General features: G+C 32.8%; 3 protein-coding genes and 1 non-coding gene across 7 annotated transcripts; 2 read left to right on the forward strand and 2 right to left on the reverse strand.

Annotated features, from left to right (window-relative positions):
- Positions 1-3,082: 3,082 nt before the first annotated feature.
- LOC149958627 (uncharacterized) lies at positions 3,083-4,513 on the reverse strand. Its single transcript, XM_090165969.1, has one exon. The coding sequence runs from the start codon at positions 4,351-4,353 to the stop codon at positions 3,229-3,231; it is 1,125 nt and encodes a 374-aa protein (XP_090022095.1). The 5' UTR covers positions 4,354-4,513; the 3' UTR covers positions 3,083-3,228.
- A 293-nt stretch (positions 4,514-4,806) lies between these two features.
- On the forward strand, positions 4,807-4,880 carry TRNAN-GUU (transfer RNA asparagine (anticodon GUU)). Its single transcript has one exon. It is a non-coding gene; the product is annotated as a tRNA-Asn (tRNA).
- On the forward strand, positions 4,828-22,391 carry LOC149958629 (uncharacterized). 4 transcript variants are annotated; one of them, XM_090165975.1, is made up of 6 exons: positions 4,828-4,852; positions 4,919-5,202; positions 5,271-5,422; positions 5,505-5,664; positions 6,087-6,224; positions 11,363-11,377. In XM_090165975.1, exons 2-5 carry the CDS (start codon positions 5,070-5,072, stop codon positions 6,215-6,217), a joined length of 576 nt encoding a protein of 191 aa, XP_090022101.1. In that variant the 5' UTR covers positions 4,828-4,852; positions 4,919-5,069; the 3' UTR covers positions 6,218-6,224; positions 11,363-11,377. The 4 variants fall into 4 exon arrangements, with proteins under 4 accessions (XP_090022101.1, XP_090022100.1, XP_090022097.1 ...); XM_090165974.1 differs by lacking the exon at positions 11,363-11,377 and adding an exon at positions 22,175-22,391 and having other exon boundaries at positions 4,829-4,852; XM_090165971.1 differs by lacking the exon at positions 11,363-11,377 and adding an exon at positions 6,559-6,640 and having other exon boundaries at positions 4,831-4,852.
- Positions 6,219-9,570, reverse strand: Orai (calcium release-activated calcium channel protein orai). The gene is made up of 3 exons (XM_090165970.1): positions 9,311-9,570; positions 8,581-8,808; positions 6,219-8,170 (listed from the first exon to the last, which is right to left on the reverse strand). The coding sequence occupies exons 2-3, from the start codon at positions 8,788-8,790 to the stop codon at positions 7,649-7,651; spliced, it is 732 nt and encodes a 243-aa protein (XP_090022096.1). The 5' UTR covers positions 8,791-8,808; positions 9,311-9,570; the 3' UTR covers positions 6,219-7,648.
- Positions 22,392-22,827: the final 436 nt, after the last annotated feature.

Below are 22,827 nucleotides of genomic sequence, written 5' to 3' on the forward strand. Positions count from 1 at the left end.
TTCAAACCCTATATAATTACCTTATTATCCCGTACATAGATTTCAATTTTTTTCTGATTTGCTGTATTTGTTTCTGATAACTCATGCCAATCCGTTGCAATTCCCTTAAATTAAATAAACCGCGTGCACTCACCCCCCACGTCTCAAATATTTTGCATATAGGCTCCGAGCTTAGGAAATATAGCATCATCTGGCTTAATCATTGAATTGAGAATAGTACCGCTAGAATGACAAAGGCGCGTTCGGGAGCCGTGGTTTCGCCAAACAAATTCTGAAATTTCGAGTCGGCACATTCAGCCGTCAACTCTATCATTATACGGGTGGCGCCATCTATCACTTTCAAAGTACACTAGTACTATTAATTCAATTGTATGAGATATAGTTCCCAAAGCTAACAGCGGATGGCGCCACCAACAAATGATAGAGTTCTCAATTTGGCCAAAATTGTTTTCCGGAAGGCAGATTGAAATTGCCATTCTAGCGGTACTATTCCCAATTCAATGGGCTTAATATCACTCAACTAATTATGTAAAGAAACAGCAGACGCCTTTTCAATTACTTAGTTTTTTGGTTGATACTTTCAGCTGTTGTGCAGAGGTAATTTTGAACGAGCAGACAGCTTTCATATATTCAATTTAAAATTGGGTCTGTAGGCGGCGATACTTATGACCAAAATTTAAACTACGCACGTAGCCTATGAAGTTATCACTGACTGGAATTAGTAGTCACAGTGTCTAATAGAAATGCTTTTTGGGAATAAAGCTTCCAGTTATTTACGTGGCAAACACTTGGGGCCCTCTAATCTCTAATTTCAATTCCGTTTTAATTTTAATTTCACATTAAAATTTTTTGCTCTTGTTTTTAAGTATTCAAATGTAATTACTCCACATTTGTTCACTCATTGCTTTTATTTCTGTATTTTGTACCTGTTCATACCATTCTGTAATGATGTTCAAACATTAACCATACCATGTCTTTTTGAGCAGCTACATCGGAGACAATGTAGTCTCCACTCTCTACATCTTCGCCGATGATGTAGCCCTCTCCCGGGCGATTATTTCATACCAGGACAGCGTGCTTCTACAGGGGGACCTTGACAACATCCAGGCGTGGAGTCTGCAATGGAAGCTACCCCTAAACACTGCCAAATGTGCTGCGCTGTCCCTCCGCCGCTCCGGTCAACCACCGGTCGCGACAGCTTATCGCATTGATGGCGTCGCCCTAAAAGTCGTCACCTCCCACCAAAGATAATTTAAACTCGTACCCTAGATTCGAAATCACTCTCTTACCCACTTCCCGTCAGAACTCAGAAAAAATTCGCTCCATGGTTTGCGCCTTACCGCAACCACGGCCAACTTCGATCACGACCTGCCGCGCTATATAGCGCGGCAGCGCGTGATCACAGTTGGCCGTGCCACAACCGATGGAGCCCGATTTTTCTGAGGTCACGTGCCGGAAAAGGTTAAACGCTTCGTAACAAAACCGTCAATGGGAAAGATCTCAGTATTCGAATCTAGGGTACGAGTTTAAATTATCTTTGCTCCCACAAATATCTAGGAGTTACCATCACCGACACGCTTGAGTGGTCTACACACATTGCCTAGAGGACAGCACCAAGCCTTACGCACCAAGTAAAGTCGGGCGTGGAATGTATTCTATCCCTATGAATCTCGAAAAAAAGATACAAAACAACAATGCCTTATAAATAGTGATTCCACTCCTTGGTTTACTTGCTATAGTAGCAATGTTTACGGTAGGAAATCGACCTATGCCGGAACTATGCCACCTATGCATTTTAGGGAGTATCCAAAAGGACAAAAAGTACGTTTCCGTATTCTATAAAGGTACATTCAGAAAATACCTAGCGGCAACACTGGTGGGATTCATTCGATTGAAACTGTGCACCGGCGTGGTCTCCGGTTCGCGGCAAGCATCGGTTTCTCCTGGAGCACCTGTATGACCAATGTCCTCACCCACTTCAAGTGGAACACGCTTGCCTCTCGGCGCCGGTTCAAGCGCCTCGTTATCGTGAACCAAGGTTGGTAAAAATACTGTAAACACCGTCGCTCACCGCCACGGGGGAGCTCTTGCTCCGCGAACAGCGACAGCCTCCCATTAGTTCCGCCAAGGATCCTATATGTTAGAAGGATATGAGGCGAGGGACAAAAAATGGCAGCGCCGTCGGTGGGTCATGCGCGATAGAGAATCCGTCTTTAGATTCCGTCAAGGACCAAACATGGAGGAAGCACCGACAAAATTGGTCCTTGAGGGAATAGAAACAAGACGTCCCACGTTTAGAGGCTCTCTTAATATCGACGGCACTGCCGGCGTTTTGAAAACACGAGCTGGCCGGAGGGCTACCTATCCTGCTAACATATAGGATCCTTGGTTCCGCCGACCACGTGGAAATCACAATTCACACAGCCTCAGTGGTGTTTCCGGGTTTCCGTCTCGCATGCCGAAAGCACTCTTTCCTCCGTTCGTCCATACGCGACTGGAACTCCCTGCCGGACCACCTAAAGGGACTCCCCAACCAAGCTCAGTTTCGGAAGGAGCTGTCAAACTATCTCGAATTATATGATTTATTTTCTGCCTTTCTGCCTCCCGTTAGTCGAATATGGACCATTTACTTTTGCATATAGTGCACTAAACTCTCTAATTCCTGTATATAATTTATCTCCATTTGTCTTGACGTGATGGGTCCTAGATCTTTTGTTGAGTTAATAAAGAACTATCTTGCAAATAAATAAATAAATAAATATTATGACCGCCCCCATTGATGAGGCAAAGTCTACATAGTAGGTTTCAGCTTAGCCCAGGCCCAAGGTTCCCATAAGTAAAAACGCTTAGCCCTGCCCCTACCTACGTAGGTTGTATTAAGTTACCATGAATGGACTTGACAGTGATCTTGCATTAACACGCAGTGTGCAACTGTGCATGCTAGATGCTAGTTCTTGGATATAATATTATTATTGGGTTGACGTTTTGAGATGGAAAAAAATATTATAGATAGACGTATTATAACTCAACTTTATTTCTAATATGAAATTATTAATAGTTAATAAGAAAAGCTAAGGCATCATTAATTTGATAAAATCGGCACTCAATTGTTTATTACGAAATAAATCTATTGCAGCACATATATTTCAAAATACAATTTTTCAAAAAAAAACTGATACATTAACATAGTAAATATATATGAAAGTTTTAAAATAAACTGACCAAAAGTTAAAAATCTTCCAAAACTTGCACAACAATTTTCCTCCTGCCACCATTCCCGCAAGAATTTGAACTTCTGCAGTTGTCTTCATTACCAGCAATTGGCAAATTGCGTTCCAATTGAAAGTTAGCGTCAGTCATGTTCAAAGCATCACCGATATTTAGAATCTCCGCATTCTCCTTCAAAGGGTTGTTCTTTGGTGTAAATTGATCAACTGGATCACTCGTGTGAAGCAGATTTCTGCCCATTTGTGGGGCAATTTTTGCAACTCCTCCGTCTTGTGACATTCCCCATGATGAGGGTTTGATATTTGGCATTATAAGCAATGCAAATGATAACAACAATACCATAACGCAAGTACTGGTTTTCGCTGGTTTCGCAGTGACTGTGATTAATGCTTGGAATTGTTTCAGTTGCGCCAGTAACGACACATTCTGCTTCTCCAAAATTTGCACCCTCTTTCGTAGTGCAGCATTCTGCACTGTGCAATGTCGAACCCTGGATTCAAGCCCATCAACGTACTGCTTTTTACGTTTCCGGCTGTCTTGGGCAGATTGTTTGTTGCGGAGTTTGCGACGTATCATCTTCAAATCTTTTTCTTCTTGCTTGGTCAATGGTAAATGACGCGGTAGGCTCAAGCCTTCCTTTTGAAACATGCGTGTCTCTTCCTCCGTCAGACATATTACATCATTGTCCATAGCCTCATCGTCTGATATTTCTGCAAAATTCTCCCCTTCACTTGTAAATACAATTTCTTGCGCAGCAATTTGTAATGGATCTTCTTCATAGGCATCAGATGAACTTGTGTTGACTGGTTGAACGAAGGAATCGTTCGTACTAGGGCATCGTTCGGATGAATTGCTGCTCTGCGGACTCAGTTGTTCCAGGCTTTCAGGACTACTGGCATTGAAGGAGTTTTCAATATTTGTTTCGGATAGATTTAGGAAAGACTTCCAAAAATCATCATTGTATTGAACGATGTTGTTTTCTTCTATGACCTGAATTGCTGGCTCCTTTAGATTTAAACTATCTTCCATGAAGCCAAAACCCAAATCATTCTTCAGGAACTCATCATCTTCAGCAGAAAGTATTGAATCAAGGAAATCAGTCTGACCAAATAACGTATTTGCCATGTTTAAAGCTTTTGTAAAACATTTAGCGATAAAGATACTTAACTAATCATTAGCTAATTTTATAATTTTAAGATATTTACTCCCTAAAATAAATTATTTTTTTTTATCATACTCTTGCTTCCTTATCTCTATATATGATATAATATTTCATATAGTTACTTCAATTTACTTGAACTTTGATCTAGAAAAGTATAAAAACAGTACTTTTCATTGGTTGTTAAGCCGGAATTTCGTTCGTTATGGAAACGCCGCGTTGCATGACGTCACTTAATTCCGAACGGCCAATCAGAAAGATTGTCCACATCACTCTAAAATATAAACATTGAGTGCTTGGCTCCATCTATGATAGTCTAATGTATTTGTTGAATGTGTGTAGATGGCGTAAGTAGGTCAATTTTGAATTTCACGAAGAAAATAAGTAGAAATTGTATAGATATGGTTGCGATGCCATGAGCCTCCGTGGCGCAAATGGTTAGCGCGTTCGGCTGTTAACCGAAAGGTTGGTGGTTCGAGCCCACCCGGGGGCGTAATTAGTTTTTGTTATGTTATCATTGGTTTTTTACAGATTCAAGTTATTTTCCAACCGTTTGGAGGACACCACTGTGTAACGATAAGCTGTGTTCTATTTTAGTACTCTTTTTGTATAAATTGTTTTTTGTAGTTCCATTTGAATTTGACAGTACAAGGCTTAGTTCAAAAATCCACGTGCAGCTTATATGAACAAGCTAAACAGGGAAGCTCCTTCCAAAATATTAGAAAACAAATCAAAAAGAAATGGACTTAGAAGTGCTATTTATGACCTGAATGGTGATTACTATGTGGGGGAGTGGAAAAATGATCAAAAGCATGGTATTAACATATCTTGATACCTTATTCGTATGATATTCAACTGTATTTGAAATTTAACATAATTACAGGTAAAGGTGTGCATTATTGGATTAGGTCTGGCTACATGTACAGTGGAGATTGGAGAAATGGTTCTAGAAATGGACACGGCATTCTGAGCTGTCAAAATGAGAGCAAAGTGACAAGAGTTTATGTTGGGTATTGGGAAAATGATCGCAGAAACGTAAGTACGAAGTTATAAGAAATTAATGTAAGTTATACCCCGCACCTGAGGAAAATTACTATTTCTAATTTCATTTCATTAGGGGTTCGGTGTTAATTTCTACCAAAATGGTGGAGTTTACGAGGGCCATTGGGTCAAAGGTCGAAGAGATGGTGAAGGAAAGATGTTGTACAGTGATGGCAGTGTTTATCATGGGCAATGGAAAGCCGATCTGAGATGTGGATTTGGAAGAATTAATTATGGTAACGTAGGCTTTTATTTTGTGAAACTGCCCAATAAATCATAATTTTCCCATTTTTGGGTAGTATTAGATGTAAGTACCCAGAATTTGAGATCGGTGTTAACCGTGAGTAACTTAAGGATGATACTTCGATCTGTTTTAGTATTAATTTTCTTACCAAATCTTTTTTTATTTCAACACTGACAGTGCTCTCACTTGAATTTGAAAACGAATGAGTAGTATATTATCGTCATTGATAGTACAACCAATTTAGACACTAGAGGGCGCTGTGCTGAATTAAGTCTTGACTGTTTGCTGATTCTCGTTAGGTTACTTATTCGCAACATTCAATTTGGAAATTAAGGGGACAATAGATTTTAGAAACTATGATAAACCATTTTTTTAATTTAGTAAATAGTGTGATATAAATTCAATTTTAAATAGGAAATGGCTTAACGTACGAAGGCAACTGGTACAATAACCAGCGAAATGGCCCAGGAAAATTAGAAAACGCCGAAGGTGGGACAGTAACGGAGGGAATATGGCATGATGACGCTATAAATAATAGTTGTTGAGAACATTGTGAGTATATTTTATTTTTCGTAATATATTACACATACAGAGATCAGATAGGTTAATGGCCCGTGACAATACGACCCAGTTAAGAGAGCCTGAAAAACCTTTTTGGCATGAAAAATATAAAATGAATTATTGCTCGGTACAATATGAGAACAGGGGAATATGATAATTGTAACATTAACGCGAGAAAACCTATCTAGGAAGACCTAAGAAATAGTCGGTGGTAAATGAGAAAGCTCTACTAGGATAAAGTCAATATGATTTGTTTTAAGTCGCTTTTACAATTCAACATGATTTTTAAATGCATTTTTTTCATTCTTGTTTTTTCTCCTTCAAGCTTATAACACGAAATTGTAAAATACACTAAACACTATGTGGATAAAAATACTATTTACATCATTCTTTTATCATTTTTGAGAAAATATATTAAACTTTGCCATTTTTTTTTTACAATGTTTAAATTAAGTTTGTACATTTCTCTCTCTTCTTCGCTTTGGCAGTTTTTTTACATAATTTAGGCGTAATTTCGTTTCTTTTTGAGAATAAACTTTGGTGTCTAAGGCCTTTGGCTAACACTATAACGTTTTAAATATTTAAAAATAATTAAATTAATTAGAAATTAAGATTGCTTTGCTACCTTGGCTTGTTGTATATTAAAATTATATATTGTTTAAATCCAGTAAAGAATTTCAAGTTAATTTATGAAATTCATGTTGCTTTGCGAGAAATAAAACACAGTTGAATTTAATAACATTTCACTTTACGAACTAGAACAGGCAACACCAGCCTAGGAAAAGTTAGAGTGAAAGTTGATTAGCTTCAATACCTTGATATAAACAACCCAATTAATCGTATTCTAGGATTTGTTCAACCCTATTACCCTGGTAAAGTAGTAAAATTCAGATGCCAATATGGCCCTTTAATTGGATAATTTTTCTAAATTGATAACATTATATTAAAGAGGAAATAATAGGTAACAATAGAAATATTTACTTCTGAGAACACCATTTTAACATTGCAGTAAAAAGTAAAAAATTTAATGGAAATTCAAGGAACTTCATTATGGCGAGACAACTTTCCGTCATTTACGTTCAGTTTCGTAACTACGATCCAAAGCCCTAGCAGAGTTATTCATCAAACAATTCTTTTTTAAATAGTTTTAACGAAAGAAATTTAGCCTAAATACTGTGCAAATTAAAAATTCTTTAACTTTCTCAACCCTAGTCTTTTAGTAAACGAAACGAATTGAACATTTTTTTAAATAAACAAAATTGGTATATTTTACAACTTAAAACTACGTATTTGGTAAGGAAATGTTTAAGGCATCCGAACATTTGCCTTTAATTAAATCTGTCAACCTCAATGTGAGGTTTTATCAAAAAAAAATGAAAGTATATAACAATAAGAAGTTAATCTCGGTGAAATAATCACACTTCTTGAATTCCAGGAAGCCCGTTTGAATTCTGAGCCATTCTTAATTCCCCATCTACGTTATGAATATGATTGACCATGCTCTCTAACTCTTGAATGCGTTTCTCAGAACTTTGGTATTGGTGGGCAACTAGTTTGCGATAAAAATGAATTGCGAATCCAATAAACACAAACAGCAATGGAACTAATATGGCCGTAGATGCTATGGCGGCTTCCTGACTATATTCGTAGAATTTAACCCAAGAAAGAATGGCAATTTCGGATAAAAATAGCAATATTCCAAAAACAGTTGAGCAAGCCCAGGCTGTCTCTATGTAGATGTGCATTTTTTCGTGCGGAGATTCCAATATGGCGGAACTGGGGTGCACGCTTGCAACAGATTCAATGTTGGGCAGAATACACGTTGATATCATTAGGGCTAACATGTGAATCGCAACTAGCAGGGTGGTACATATGCTGAAGGCTATCAGTAAACCTTTTGGTACTGCAGATGTCAGTTGAACTTCCACCATAGCCACCTGATAATGGTATAAGAAAATTTCAACATCTCGAAAATATGTAAAAAGTCAACCTAGTTAGCAATCCTTTAATTTTAAATGGACAATGAAATACTAAATGTAATATTTTTACTATTTCAGAGTAGTCTTAATTTAATATTTTCCAAAAATAATAAATTTTAAATTTATACTACAAAAACTTAAATTTTAATTTTTAACCAAAAATTACATTCAAATATTGAATATTTGTGTATAAAATTACAAAACTTGGTGGAATATACAATAAAAATACTTTTTATAAATGTAAGAATTAGCTGTATAGTTAAACAGCTGTAGCAAACGCTCAAACAGCTTTAACAAGAGTAAGTCTAAGAGATATTTTAACCACACTAATCAGAAGTATCGTAAATCAAAATTTAACATAAACATACCATTGCAAATCCAGATAGCAGTGCTGAAGTCCGACTAGATGCCTTAAGTTTAGCCCTACTTAGGTGCAATTTCCGCCAAAATAGATTTTTGGCTGTATTTTCTGGTTTATCCATTTCCTTAACAAGTGACTGTATCAATAGATCCGATATCACATGTGAATCTCCGTTAAGGGAGTCAGATTCGTATTCAGGTTGATTATACGAGTACATGTGTATGTTTGGAAAACCCTACAAGATAAGACAATGGATACATATTACCGTTTCTTAAGATAGGAAGAACTTAAATCAACTGAAAATAAAAAACTTATAATAACACTTAGCCAAGGCTTAACAATTAATCATAAATTCGTAATTGTTAAACAAAACGCTTAATAATAACAATTAAATGACGCAATTAATTTATGATATAAAAATGTAAGAACAAGATCCAAACCTTCAAAAAGACGAAAACAGAGAATATAAAATTACGTATAATTATAATATCATCCCTACCTTTGGATAAAATCTTTCTAATGAGAGCAATTTTTAAATAGAAAAGTTGATAAATTAGCGAAATAATTTAAGTAAGAACCGGTTAATTAAGATTAATAAGCGTTAATAACTTAAAAAAACCTATGTCTATGTTAAATGAGCCTTAATTAATATTCTGGCCCATTAAGCGTTTGCTCGCGCCGCTTTATTACATAATCATACAAAAAATAAACCACAAATTTTATTGGTCGCTCCATACCTCGGCCCGCAGCTGATGAACCAGCGGAAGTCCCCGTGTTTGACATATCTTTATAATTCAAAAGAAATGTTAGCTGATCGTATGGCGTATCGAACATCGGTGAATACTTTGGGATTTTAAACAATTTTAACCGATTTTTGGATTGTAGTGAAAGGTCGACCGTTCTTGGCGAAAGCCCAGTATTCAATGGGGAAAGTTTGGGGTCCCCTGGTGAAGCGCTCAAAGAAGCCGAATTCACGATCGAAATCTCGGCGCAGGTATTGGACTCTCCTAGTCACGTGATCGCCCCAATTGTGCCCATTTAAATCTATCGGGGGAAAAATTGAAATACTCATTCCGACATTCTACCCGTCGTTTTCCGAGTTTTCGATAGATGTTTTTCGTTCATTGTTTCATACTTTCTTGCTCGAAAATTGAAGGACGCTGTGTCACTACGTAGCTAAACATTTTTGTGCCTCTACTTGAATTTTTCACGCCTTCTGAGCTACGGTTTTAAGTAGTTTGATTTTGGCACCGATATAAAAAATAAAATTTCCATTTTAAGTTGAACATTATATTGAAATTTCCCAAAATATTTTATTGAGGTAAAATTTGTTTTATGTAATTATAATGGTACCCCAATCATCATGTAGGGAATTTGTTGCCCATCTGGACTACCCCACACGAACAAAATCTGTCTAAGTTGCCCATCTGGACCCCTGAATTTAGTGACTGACCAATTAACAGTTAAAAAAGACCAAAACTTACGTCCAAATTTGCAAAACTTCCAGCACCATTTTGGCTAACATCTCTCAAAAGACGCAATACCTATTTCTTGTACCGTTGTACGTCATAATTAAAGTACACTGTAAATAGTTTGGGTCCTGTACCTCTGGACTTCCAACATTTAGAGACTGACCAATTAGTAGTCCAAAAATTCCAAAAACAAATTTATAAAACTTGCATCCAAATTTGCAAAACTTCCAGCATTTAATCTTTAAAGAATATATCCTGTGTTTAGCGCACGCGTAATTTCATGATTAATTCTCGATAAATGCGATGTGTTGTCCAGTGGTCATTCCCTTCAATACTTCCACCAGACTCAACTCTATTCCTGAAAGTATTTTGCTTTTATTGATTCTATTTTGATGTTGAGTTTGTATGCTTGTACCTGTTTAGATATACATGTATGGGCACCATCCAGTAAAGGAAATTTTTACAACCTGTGTTTAATATAGTAAAATATATATACCCATACAATTTCTGTTTACATGTACCACAAAACGTGTACGATTGTAGATGTACACTCTGTTTGAAAAGTCTTCGACAGCTGAAATTTTTGCCCTCTTTTTAATTCTGCTAGAAAACTATAATAGATAGTTTAATGAAACCAATTGCAACTTTTATTTATTTTCCAATATCTTTCGTTATTTATTGGTTTCGTCCACCAAAAATTAATAGTTTGGCGGGAACCGTCAAAACTCATTTTTTACAACTTTTTAAATATTGGTTCTACGGCACTGACTCTCCCGTTTTTGAATTCACAATGGTCGGTTCATATTTAGAAAGTGGAAAAATTATCCCTCTACAACCAACGGTTGAGAAGTTATAGCGTTTCCAAACTTTCCTCGAAACTAGGAAACACCTAAAATTCATCAAGCGATTATAAATAACGCAACTTCGACGACAATTTGGAAACGCGATAACTTCTCAACCGTTGGTTGTAGAGGGATAATTTTTCCACTTTCTAAATATGAACCGACCATTGTGAATTCAAAAACGCGCGAGTCAGTGCCGTAGAACCAATATTTAAACAGTTGCCAAAAATGAGTTTTGACGGTTCCTGCCAAACTATTAATTTTTGGCGGACGAAACCGATAAATAACGAAAGATATTGGAAAATAAATAAAAATTGCAATTGGTTTCATCGAGCTATCTATTATAGTTTTCTAGCAGAATTAAAAAGAAGGCAAAAATTTCAGCTGTCGAAGACTTTTCAAACAGAGTGTACTAGTTCTCCATACATGTGTTCTGTTATGGGCTTAACCTATCTAGTTTTTCACATTTTCCCAGGACGAAGTCAAGGATGACAAGTCATCCCTACCACCTTTTTTCGTGAATTAACGAAATGAGATCAAGTTGGAATTTTTATGACTTTTTATAGGCACTGATTATGCTTTAAGTATTTATACTCGCAAGGCTCCCAACAAGTCCTCAGAGTCCCAACATTTCGCTAAAATCAAAATCTGCTAAAATTGAACGATTTCCAAATTAAGTTTTTGCTCGTGACAGTACCTTTACGTTGGGAGGTACATCAGGGTTATTTACCTGCTTTTATACCCCAACATAGCTGCTTATTTTCACTTTAAAAATTAATTTTAAGATCCACACAGGCGTTTGAAAGAATTCGGCAAGGATTTACCAAATGGTAGCAGATCTGATACGACCAATCATCTTCTTGAAACAAGCTCGTGAAACTGGTTAAATTCAAACGCCGGTGTGTCACTTTAAACACAATTATAATATATATAATATAGGACAAAAAAAATTAAAAATTTCCCACCAAACCGCGGATGTACACACCGCATCACGGCCCTATTACTTAACCCCACGTATTACTTTCCCTAACCACGTAAAATGTTAAAATTACACTGCGTAGGAATATGTACTAATTAGTCAATCATTTTCCGCCATGTAATAGTTTTAGAAACTAGATATATGATGAACTTTGCCCCGCACTAGGATTTCTCCTAAAAAGCGTTTAGAAAAATCATCAGCGTTAGCCTGCGTATGTTTCAAACAATTAAATACTATAGGACTGTTATTGGGATAATTAAATACTATACGGCTGTTATTGTGACAATTAAATACTATAGGAATGTTATTGTGACAATTAAATACTATAGGACTGTTATTGTGACAATTAAATACTATAGGACTGTTATTGTGACAATTAAATACTATAGGACTGTTATTGTGACAATTAAATACTATAGGACTTTTATTGTGATAATTAAATACTATAGGACTGTTATTGTGATAATTAAATACTGATACAATTTTTGTGACAATTAAATACTATAGGACTGTTATTGTGATAATTAAATACTGATACAATTTTTGTGACAATTAAATACTATAGGACTGTTATTGTGACAATTAAATACTATAGGACTGTTATTGTGACAATTAAATACTATAGGACTGTTATTGTCATAATTTAATACTGAGACAGTTTTGCGCTGTATTGAATACTGAGACAATGTTTGTAATAATTACATACTGAGGCAGTGTTTGTGATAATTACATACTGAGGCAGTGTTTGTGATAATTAAATACTGAGGCAGTGTTTGTGATAATTAAATACTGAGACAATTGTGATAATTAAATTCTGATACAGTTTTGTGATAATTGAATACGGAGACACTCATTGAAACTTTTAAGATTGTCCTTTTCACTCAACGTATTATTAACCACTGGAATGAGCTCCCCTCTGCCGTCAAAACTAAATCCTCGGTTGGTTCTTTTAAATCACGTTTGTAAATATCAGAATTAGTTTTATATTATTGTATAGTGTGTAGTACTATTTACCGCTTAATCTCTTTAGCTTCCCCAATTCACCTGTTCTTGTCTGTACATAATTTTTATACTGTTCCGCTTAGTTTTCTTATTATCCGTATTATTTCCAGTCTCATCAACCCCTTACCCACTTTGTTTCTTTTTACACACAATCCTAAGGATTTGTGTGTATTAGTCTCACGTACAGTGTAGCCGTTGCCGCCGATGGCGCCGTGTCACGCATACCTCTTCAACGGTTATAACTAGAAGAGTCAATGATATCTCGTTCAAAAGTACATATATTACCATTGATAGCCTTTCATAAAGGTTTCAAATCGGAGCCCAAGAAGTTGGGAATTTGCCCAATTTACTATTTTCGGTGATTTCCTTTATGTGGTAGATATTTTGTTTAAAATTAAGTCCGATAACGTTAAAAAAAATATCATTGGATAGGTTAGGATTCAGCGGACCTACAACTTCGGTCATATCAGTAAATATTAAATTTAAGAATAATTTTCAGGGTAATTTACGGGACCCCAATTTTCGTGGTTTTATATTTCCGCCTAAAAATCTACATATTTAAGTCCGATTTTCATGAAAGTTATATTTTTGAATAGCTGTGGTTTACATATAACCTAGAATTGTAAAAACATTCCTTAAATTTAATTCTAAGTAAGGTTTTTTGGGCAGCGTATACGAACCCCCGCAATTTCCAACATTGTAAAACCGCGTGTTTATAAAGGTCTACGCGCCCGTTTCCCTCTGGCGTTTTTCAAGGCCGTTCAGAGTGGGCCGCGCTTTCAACGTATGACCAGAAGTAACAATTAAGTATGACACTGATCTACCTAGTCTTCGGCGTATGACCAGAAGTAATAAGTGTGACACTCAACGTAACAAATAAGTGTGATCAGAAGTAAGAAATAAGTGTGATCCGAAGTAACAAATAAGTGTGATAAGAAGTAACAAATAAGTATGAAACTAATCGAACTAGTCTTTGTCGTATAACCAGAAGAAATAAGTGTGACACTCAACGGCTGACTAGTAGTAACAAATAAGTGTTATCAGAAGTAAAAAATAAGAGTTACACTGATCGAAGGAATCTTCGATGCTTTCAAAGTATGACTAGAAGTAACAAATAAGTGTAAATTTGTATATATGTGTGACCGTGGATATATTTTGGTTGTGATAACGGCGCTGCAGGTTGCTGTGAATAGCTCAAACAAACTTAACACATTAGGAGGATTGTGTGTATTCTGACCGTCGTACGTCTTGTTTATCTCTGTCTTGTGTTGGTAATCTTGTTTTGTATTATTTGTTTTATCTTAATATTGTTTTTGAATGCTTGGTGTACGTAATATAAGTGCGTACTCAGGAGCCCCATAAGTGTATTTCACTTTCTCTATCCTGACAATAAAGTATTATCAATTAAATTCTGATACAGTTTTGTGATAATTGAATACGGAGACAGTTTTGAGATAATTTAATACGGAGACTGTTTTGTGATAATTAAATACTGAGACAGTTTTGTGATAATTAAATACTGAGTCACTTGTGATAATTAAATACTGAGACACTTGTTATAATTAAATACTGAGACACTTGTGATAATTAAATACTGAGACAATTGTCACAATTGTGATAATTAAATACTGAGACAATTGTCACAATTGTGATAATTAAATACTGAGACAATTGTCACAATTGTGATAATTAAATACTGAGACAATTGTCACAATTGTGATAATTAAATACTGAGACAATTGTCACAATTGTGATAATTAAATACTGAGACAATTGTCACAATTGTGATAATTAAATACTGAGACACTTGTGATAAATAAATACTGAGACAATTGTCACAATTGTGATAATTAAATACTGAGACACTTGTGATAAATAAATACTGAGACACTTGTGATAAATAAATACTGAGACACTTGTGATAAATAAATACTGAGACACTTGTGATAATTGTTTTGTGGTAATTAAATACTGATACAGTTTTGCGCTGTATTAAATACTAAGACAGTTTTGTGGTACTTAAATACTGATACAGTTGTGATAATTAAATCTTGAGATAGTGTTTGTGATAATTAAATATTGAGATAGTGTTTGTGATAATTAAATATTGAGATAGTGTTTGTGATAATTAAATATTGAGATAGTGTTTGTGATAATTAAATATTGAGATAGTGTTTGTGATAATTAAATATTGAGATAGTGTTTGTGATAATTAAATATTGAGATATTGTTTGTGATAATTAAATATTGAGATAGTGTTTGTGATAATTAAATATTGAGATAGTGTTTGTGATAATTAAATATTGAGATAGTGTTTGTGATAATTAAATATTGAGATAGTGTTTTTGATAATTAAATATTGAGATAGTGTCTGTGATAATTATATATTTAGATAGTGTATGTGATAATTAAATACTGAGACACTTGTGATAATTGTTTTGTGGTAATTAAATACTGATACAGTTTTGCGCTGTATTAAATACTAAGACAGGTCTGTGATAATTAAATACTGAGACAATTGTGATAATTAAATACTGAGACACTTGTGATAATTAAATACTGAGACAATTGTGATAATTAAATACTGAGACACTTGTGATAATTGTTTTGTGGTAATTAAATACTGATACAGTTTGGCGCTGTATTAAATACTAAGACAGGTCTGTGATAATTAAATACTGAGACATTGTGATAAATAAATACTGAGACAGCTAGTTGTGATAAATAAATACTGAGACTCTTGTGATAATTAAATACTGAGACAGTTGTGATAATTAAATACTGAGACAATTGTGATAATTAAATACTGAGACACTTGTGATAATTAAATACTGAGACACTTGTGATAATTAAATACTGAGACACTTGTGATAATTAAATACTGAGACAATTGTGATAATTAAATACTGAGACAATTGTGATAATTAAATACTGAGACACTTGTGATAATTAAATACTGAGACAATTGTGATAATTAAATACTGAGACACTTGTGATAATTGTTTTGTGGTAATTAAATACTGATACAGTTTGGCGCTGTATTAAATACTAAGACAGGTCTGTGATAATTAAATACTGAGACATTGTGATAAATAAATACTGAGACAGCTATAGTTGTGATAAATAAATACTGAGACAGCTAGTTGTGATAAATAAATACTGAGACTCTTGTGGTAATTAAATACTGAGACAGTTGTGATAAATAAATACTGATACACTTGTGATAATTAAATACTGAGACACTTGTGATAATTAAATACTGAGACACTTGTGATAATTAAATACTGAGACACTTGTGATAAATAAATACTGAGACAGCTAGTTGTGATAAATAAATACTGAGACTCTTGTGATAATTAAATACTGAGACAGTTGTGATAAATAAATACGGAGACACTTGTGATAATTAAATACTGAGACAATTGTTATAATTAAATACTGAGACACTTGTGATAATTAAATACTGAGACACTTGTGATAATTAAATACTGAGACAATTGTGATAATTAAATACTGAGACAATTGTGATAATTAAATACTGAGACACTTGTGATAATTGTTTTGTGGTAATTAAATACTGATACAGTTTGGCGCTGTATTAAATACTAAGACAGGTCTGTGATAATTAAATACTGAGACATTGTGATAAATAAATACTGAGACACTTGGGATAATTAAATACTGAGACACTTGTGATAATTAAATACTGAGACAATTGTGATAATTAAATACTGAGACACTCGTGATAAATAAATACTGAGACACTTGTGGTAATTAAATACTGATACACTTGTGATAATTAAATATTGAGATAGTATTTGTGAAAATTAAATATTGATATAGTGTTTGTGATAATTAAATGCTGAGACAGTGTTTGTGTTAATTAAATACTGAGACAATTGTGATAATTAAATGCTGAGACAGTGTTTGTGATAATTAAATACTGAGACAATTGTGATAATTAAATACTGATACACTTGTGATAATTAAATACTGAGACACTTGTGATAATTAAATACTGAGACACTTGTGATAATTAAATACTGATACAATTGTGATAATTAAATACTGAGACACCTGTGATAATTGTTTTGTGGTAATTAAATACTGATACAGTTTGTCGCTGTATTAAATACTAAGACAGGTCTGTGATAATTAAATATTGAGACATTGTGATAATTAAATATTGATACATTGTGATAATTAAATATTGAGACATTGTGATAATTAAATACTGAGACAGCTAGTTGTGATAAATAAATACTGAGACAGCTAGTTGTGATAAATAAATACTGAGACAATTGTGATAATTAAATACTGAGACAATTGTGATAATTAAATACTGAGACACTTGTGATAATTAAATACTGAGACACTTGTGATAATTAAATACTGATACAATTGTGATAATTAAATACTGAAACACCTGTGATAATTGTTTTGTGGTAATTAAATACTGATACAGTTTGGCGCTGTATTAAATACTAAGACAGGTCTGTGATAATTAAATACTGAGACATTGTGATAAATAAATACTGAGACACTTGTGATAATTAAATACTGAGACAATTGTGATAATTAAATACTGAGACACTTGTGATAATTAAATACTGAGACACTTGTGATAATTAAATACTGAGACACTTGTGATAATTAAATACTGATACAATTGTGATAATTAAATACTGATACAATTGTGATAATTAAATACTGAGACACCTGTGATAATTGTTTTGTGGTAATTAAATACTGATACAGTTTGTCGCTGTATTAAATACTAAGACAGGTCTGTGATAATTAAATATTGAGACATTGTGATAATTAAATATTGAGACATTGTGATAATTAAATACTGAGACAGCTAGTTGTGATAATTAAATACTGAGACAATTGTGATAATTAAATACTGAGACACTTGTGATAATTAAATACTGAGACACTTGTGATAATTAAATACTGATACAATTGTGATAATTAAATACTGAGACACCTGTGATAATTGTTTTGTGGTAATTAAATACTGATATAGTTTGGCGCTGTATTAAATACTAAGACAGGTCTGTGATAATTAAATATTGAGACATTGTGATAATTAAATACTGAGACAGCTAGTTGTGATAAATAAATACTGAGACAGCTAGTTGTGATAAATAAATACTGAGACAGCTAGTTGTGATAAATAAATACTGAGACAGCTAGTTGTGATAAATAAATACTGAGACAGCTAGTTGTGATAAATAAATACTGAGACAGCTAGTTGTGATAAATAAATACTGAGACAGCTAGTTGTGATAAATAAATACTGAGACAGCTAGTTGTGATAAATAAATACTGAGACAGCTAGTTGTGATAAATAAATACTGAGACAGCTAGTTGTGATAAATAAATACTGAGACAGCTAGTTGTGATAAATAAATACTGAGACAGCTAGTTGTGATAAATAAATACTGAGACAGCTAGTTGTGATAAATAAATACTGAGACAGCTAGTTGTGATAAATAAATACTGAGACAGCTAGTTGTGATAAATAAATACTGAGACAGCTAGTTGTGATAAATAAATACTGAGACAGCTAGTTGTGATAAATAAATACAGAGACTCTTGTGATAATTAAATACTGAGACAGTTGTGATAAATAAATACTGAGACACTTGTGATAATTAAATACTGAGACACTTGTGATAATTAAATACTGAGACACTTGTGATAATTAAATACTGAGACATTTGTGATAATTAAATGCTGAGACATTTGTGATAATTAAATAGTGAGACATTTGTGATAATTAAATAGTGAGACAGTTTGTGGCGATTAAATACTATAGGACAGTTATTGTGACAATTAAATACTATAGGACAGTTAATGTGACAATTAAATACTAGAGGACAGTTATTTTGATAATTAAATATTAAGACAGTGTTTGTGATAATTAAATGCTGATTCAGTGTTGTGATAAATAAATACTGAGACAGTGTTTGTGATAATTAAATACTGAGACAGTTTTGTGGTAATTAAATACTAAGACAGTTTTGTGGTAATTAAATACTAAGATTGTTTTGTGGTAATTAAATACTGATACATTGTGATAATTAAATACTGATACATTGTGATAATTAAATACTGATACATTGTGATAATTAAATACTGATACATTGTGATAATTAAATACTGAGACACCTGTGATAATTAAATACTGAGACATTTTTGATAATTAAATACTGAGACATTTGTGATAATTAAATAGTGAGACAGCTTTTGTGACGATTAAATACTATTGGACAGTTATTGTGACAATTAAACACTATAGGACAGTTAATGTGACAATTAAATACTATAGGACAGTTATTTTGATAATTAAATATTAAGACAGTGTTTGTGATAATTAAATGCTGATTCAGTGTTTGTGATAATTAAATGCTGAGACAGTGTTGTGATAATGAAATACTGAGACAGTGTTGTGATAATTAAATACGAAGACAGTTTGTGATAGTTAAATACTGAGACAGTCTTGTGATAATTAAATACTGACAGTTTTATGATAATTAAAAACTGAGACACTTGTGATAATTAAATACTGAGACAATTTTTGTGATAATTAAATACTGAAACAGTGTTTGTGATAATTAAATACTGAAACAGTGTTTGTGATAATTAAATCTGAAACATTCTGATAATTAAATACTGAGGCATTGTTATATTTAAATACTGAGACAGTTTTTCACTGTATTAAATACTGATACAATGTTTTATGATAATTAAATACTGATATAGTTCTTCTCTGTATTAAATACCGAGACACTTGTGATATTTAAATATTGAAACAGTTTTGTGATAATTAAATACTGAAACAGTTTTGTAATAATTAAATATTGAGACAGTTTTTGTGATTATTAAATACCAAGGTAGTTTTGGGATATATTAAAGACAGTTTTTGTGATAAATATAAACTAAGCCAGTTTTTGCATAATTTTGTTTAAATTATTTATTTATTAGGTTTCCATAATTTAATATGGTTCCTATTTTAACTTTTTTGTATCGTGAAAATCCTAAATGTGTTTCGGTTTTGACCAGATCCTTTTAATCTCTTCTCCATTGCCTAAATTAGGTTTGACAATTTTAAATTAAATAGTTGATTAATTTTAAAGTATTATAATTAAAAAAAAGCTGGATTCCCAATAAAACGGAGTATAAAGTTCCATAATATTTATGATGGATCATCTAATTTCCGCTTTTATTTATCATATTTAAATTTATTCCCTCATATAATAAAACTCACCTAAACTATTTTAAGCACTAGAGTACACAAATACTATTTCTGTAGTTTTAAATGTACTTTATCAACATTTACGAAAATGTACAAGTCAACTGATTGAGATACCTGATTTTACAAGTAAGGATATACCTGATTTTACAACTAAGGATATACCTGATTTTACAAGTAAGGATATACCTGATTTTACAACTAAGGATATACCTGATTTTACAACTAAGGATATACATGATTTTACAACTCAGGATATACCTAATTTTACAACTAAGGATATACCTAATTTTACAACTAAGGATATACCTGATTTTACAACTAAGGATATACCTGATTTTACAACTAAGGATATACCTGATTTTACAACTAAGGATATACCTGATTTTACAACTAAGGATATACCTGATTTTACAACTAAGGATATACCTGATTTTACAACTAAGTATTTTATTTTAAATAATTTGTCCGTGATGAATATAGGATATTTAGTATTTTAAATACTTTGCCCATGAAGAATATAGTGTATTTAGTATTTTAAATACTTTTATGAAGTTTTTATTATTTTATTTAAAAAACTCTTTTCCGTGAAGTATTTAGTATTTTATTTTAAAATACTTCTTCCATGAAGTATTTAGTATTTTATTCTAAAGTTCCTTTTTTTCATGAAGTACTTATTATTTGAAGTACTTATTATTTTATTTTAATTAAGTTACTTTTAGCCAACACCCAAGTTATTTTATATTCTACTGCATTACAGGAAAAATATCGCGAACTGTTCAGTTGGCGAAAAACTATAGTTTATTAATCCATGTAAAAAGTCTTCTTTACATTCAAACATGTTTATATATTTAAAAATTATATATAATCGGTAATTATAATATTAATTTAATTACTTACGTTCGTATAAATATCAAAAACATTTCGTAGTTCCTTAACAAATATTTCGATGGATTAAAATGTTTGATTTTAGTCGTTTTATTACCCATTTACCCTTTTATTTAACATATAGCCATTTATTTCCCATTACCCCTTTACTTACCCTGTAGCCCTTTATTTCAGTGGCGTAGCTAGCATGGGTGACACCCGGGGCGGATATCATGGTGTACTACTTATTAGTCTCTAGTTTGTGTAAATTTTTATTTTTTTCACGGTCGGATGTGACCCCCAAATCACGCCCAAACGGGTAGTACCCGGGGCGTCCACCCCCGCCGCCCCTAGCTTCGCCACTGCTTTATTTTTTTTACATTTATCCTATTATTTCGAATTTAGCCCTTATTCCACATTCAGCCCTATATTTCACATTTAGCCTTTTATTTTAAAATGGGTTCACATTTAGACACGCATACCGTTAAAAATTGGTCTATTTTTTCCAAAATGGCTTTTTAAGCTTCTTAGTTTAAAAACGTTCTCAAAATATAAAATAGATGACCTTTCAATTTACCATTGAAACTAGACTTAATAAATGATAGGATTTTCTTTTGGGCAATAATTCAGACGAAACCCTAAAGGTCCCCCCCCCCCGAAGGCTGACTTGTCAAGTTGTATGGCATCTATAATTTCCGAATGACGCCAGAGATTTTGGTATTTTTTCTTACTATGTACATTTCTTTTGCCTCACGTAATATTTAAAATTCTATAAATACGCTTAAACAAACGTTTATTTAGATTATGTCTAAACATATTGATCTGAGGTATATTACTATATTTTAAAATTAGAAGCTAATGCAAATTAACTAACTAATTTTCAACGTTTTTTCACAATGTGGGAGAAGTTTCTAAAATCATGTGAAAACCCGAAATTATTTTATGCATTTTATTATTGTATAGTTATTAAAAGACATGTATACCATTATTGAAATACGTTATTGATCAACGTATGGTATTATGCAAATGAAACAATTTTTATATTTCAGAGTGTAAGAATTTTTTTTAAATAATAATGTATTTTATTATTATTATTATTTTGTATATCTTAATAACTGAATAATTTATATTAACTTAAACCATGCAATAATTGGTTTACTGTATTATTTCATTTTCAGTACCGCCAAGGCCAAATCCAAATAGACTGGAGATCTTTATCATCTTTGAACTTTTCACACCATATATTTTAACACCACTCAACTAATTTAGGGTGGTTTTTGGCATATAAGCTTATAAACGAGCGATAATAAGTAAAAGATGATTTGAAATTGTTCTATACAGATACTATACCCCCTGTTACCACTAAATATATCACATTCAACGTTAAATCAAAAAATAGACAACGTTTGATATCCACTTTTGGTGAAAATCGTTCCAAAATGGCCTGTAAATATCGTTGTAAATGTGTTAAATTTGGATAAGAATGTTTTGAAAAAGATGTTTGCACCTGTCTTAATAAAGACAATTTGTGGGAACACTTTTGGTAGGAAGCGTTTTTACACTATTTATAATATTAATTCATGATTAAAAGTTCAATAAGTGTATCAAATATGTTATTTCATTGAATAAATGTAATGTTATTTTGTTGCCACCATAAATAGTCAGCCTTTATAAAATTAGAAGTGTAAAATAATTTAATGACATTTTTAATGAAAACATTAAAATAACGCCAAGGTCATTAAAATACACCATGAAACACAGACTAGTAACACGGCCGTTATTCGGTATCTCACGTAATCCACATCTTGATCTACCAATCAAGTGGCTTCAA

This window comes from Leiobunum rupestre, chromosome 2, assembly GCF_980474605.1.
Source record: "Leiobunum rupestre chromosome 2, qqLeiRupe1.1.hap1, whole genome shotgun sequence".
Lineage (NCBI taxonomy): Eukaryota > Metazoa > Arthropoda > Arachnida > Opiliones > Sclerosomatidae > Leiobunum > Leiobunum rupestre.

Bases quoted from the DNA above. Each gene is read 5' to 3' on its own strand.
- LOC149958627 (XM_090165969.1), bottom strand. From the start codon at position 4,353: ATGGCAAATACGTTATTTGGTCAGACTGATTTCCTTGATTCAATACTT.
- LOC149958629 (XM_090165975.1), top strand. From the start codon at position 5,070: ATGAACAAGCTAAACAGGGAAGCTCCTTCCAAAATATTAGAAAACAAA. The intron at 5,203-5,270 runs GTATTAACATAT...ACATAATTACAG, and splicing joins GAAAAATGATCAAAAGCATG to GTAAAGGTGTGCATTATTGG. The intron at 5,665-6,086 runs GTAACGTAGGCT...AATTTTAAATAG, and splicing joins ATTTGGAAGAATTAATTATG to GAAATGGCTTAACGTACGAA.
- Orai (XM_090165970.1), bottom strand. From the start codon at position 8,790: ATGTACTCGTATAATCAACCTGAATACGAATCTGACTCCCTTAACGGA. The intron at 8,171-8,580 runs GTATGTTTATGT...TACCATTATCAG, and splicing joins TGCTATCTGGATTTGCAATG to GTGGCTATGGTGGAAGTTCA.